This window comes from Apium graveolens, chromosome 5 (genome assembly GCF_009905375.1).
Source record: "Apium graveolens cultivar Ventura chromosome 5, ASM990537v1, whole genome shotgun sequence".
NCBI lineage: Eukaryota > Viridiplantae > Streptophyta > Magnoliopsida > Apiales > Apiaceae > Apium > Apium graveolens.
In genome coordinates this window covers 63,952,322-63,954,274 of record NC_133651.1, presented here as the reverse complement: position 1 = coordinate 63,954,274, position 1,953 = coordinate 63,952,322, and the positions used below count along the sequence as shown (strand labels likewise).

Genomic DNA, 1,953 nt, shown 5'->3' with positions numbered 1-1,953 from the left:
GGCATGGATGCAGCCAGCTCTCTTAGGACTAGATCTCCTACTCCGAACGACCTCTTCTTGATGTTGGAGTCATAGTGTTGGGCTACCTGCAGCAAATATTTCATGTATCTTTGGTGGGAAGCCTCTCTTTCTTCTTCCAAGAAGTCCACATTCGCCATTAGTCCGAAGTTATTAGTTTCCACATCATAAACTTCAGTTCGGATCGACTCCAAGCCTACTTCGACTGGAATTAGGGCTTCTATCCCGTAAGCCATCCTGAAAGGAGTTTCGCCTGTGGAAGACCTAGGGGTCGTTCGATAAGCCCACAAGATCCAAGGGAGTTCTTCGGACCATCTTCCTTTAGCTTCACCCAGCCTCTTCTTTATTTCTTGAAAGATTATTTTGTTTGCGGCTTCGATTGCCCCATTCCCTTGTGGATGGGTGACTGAGCTGAATCTCTGCTCGATCCCTAAGTGGTGCAGAAACTTTCAGAACTTGTTTCCGATAAATTGAGTTCCATTATCAGAGACGCAAACCTTCGGAATCCCAAATCGGAGAATAATCTGCTCCATGAAGAATTTCTTAGCTGCTTCCTCAGTTATAGCTGATAATGGTCGGGTTTCGACCCATTTGGTCAAGTAATCGATGGCAATTATGCAATATTTTTCTTGTTTTGTGCTTGTTGGGAGAATTCCAACTATGTCAACAACCCACATGGCGAACGGAATAGGGATGAGAACTGAAGTCATTTCTTCAGGGGGTTGCTTCAGAATCGTGGCGAACAACTGACATTATACATACTTCTTGGCATATTCGCTGGCATCGGCTTTCAAAGTGGGCTAAAAGAACCCTTGACGAAGCATTTTAAAGGCGAGGGACCGACCGGCCAAATGCTCTCCGCAAATTCCTTCGTGCACTGCTTCAAGAGCTTGATGTTGTTCTTCGGTATTCAAGCATCTGAGAAGGGGTTGACTGACAGAGTGGAGATACATTCTACCATTAATGATAGTGTAGCTCGATGCCCTATATTTTACCTTCAGCGCTTCCCTTCGGTCTAGAGGTAGGATACCTTTCTCTAGAAAGTTTCTTAATGGTGTCATCCAATCGGCTCCTTAGTTCCAGACATTATTTCTTCTCAATAGAAGGCGTCTTGGCTTCGGTGAGGTAGATAGAACCAGTTAGGTTCTGTGTCTTAGCCGAAGCTAGCCTGGAGAGGGCGTTTGCCCGTCCATTGTTCTCCCTGCCAATTTGACTTAGCTCAAAAGTTTCAAATGACAGAGAAGCATCTTTTACCTTAGTGGCGTAAGCCTTCGTCCGAGGATCCCTTTGCTCATATTCTCCCGAGAAGTGCTTTACTACCAGCATAGAATCGTTGAAGGCCCTCAGGTGCTTCGCCTCAAGGCTTCGGGCCAACTCCATTCCTGCAAGGGGCGCTTCGTACTCTGTTTCATTGTTTGTCAGAGGAAAGTCAAATCTTATAGTCTGGCATATCTCAAACCCTTCGGGGCTAGAAAGTATTAAGCCGACCCCACATTTTTTCCCTGCAACTGACCCGTCTACAAAGAGTTTCCAATTCCCAGGAGTCCGAATGAGCTGTTCTTTTGGGGTGAGATCTCGCGGCCCTGAAAACGTGCATTCGACCATGAAGTCAACCAAGGCTTGAGCTTTAATCTTCATCCTGGGGACGTATTCAAGATCAAACTCCCCAAGTTTGATGGACCAGACTACCACTCTTCCCGAGGCTTTGGTTCTTGTCAAAATCTTCTTCAGAGGTTGACTAGTGACAACTTGAATTGTTCAGCTTTGAAAGTAATGTCACAATTTTCGGGAGGTCATAACCAACCCATATGTGAATTTTTCAGCGTTGGGGTATCATGTTTCTGCATCCTTTAGGACATGAGACACGTAGAACACAGGATGTTGATTGCCTTCATGACTTTTTACAAGAACTGCCCCTAGCGTTCTGTCGGACAC

The 1,953-nt window shown here is 45.7% G+C and overlaps 1 protein-coding gene across 1 annotated transcript; it reads right to left on the bottom strand.

Annotated features, from left to right (window-relative positions):
- Window positions 1-1,104: 1,104 nt before the first annotated feature.
- LOC141660123 (uncharacterized) lies at window positions 1,105-1,656 on the bottom strand. The gene has a single exon (XM_074467087.1). The coding sequence runs from the start codon at window positions 1,654-1,656 to the stop codon at window positions 1,105-1,107; it is 552 nt and encodes a 183-aa protein (XP_074323188.1).
- Window positions 1,657-1,953: the final 297 nt, after the last annotated feature.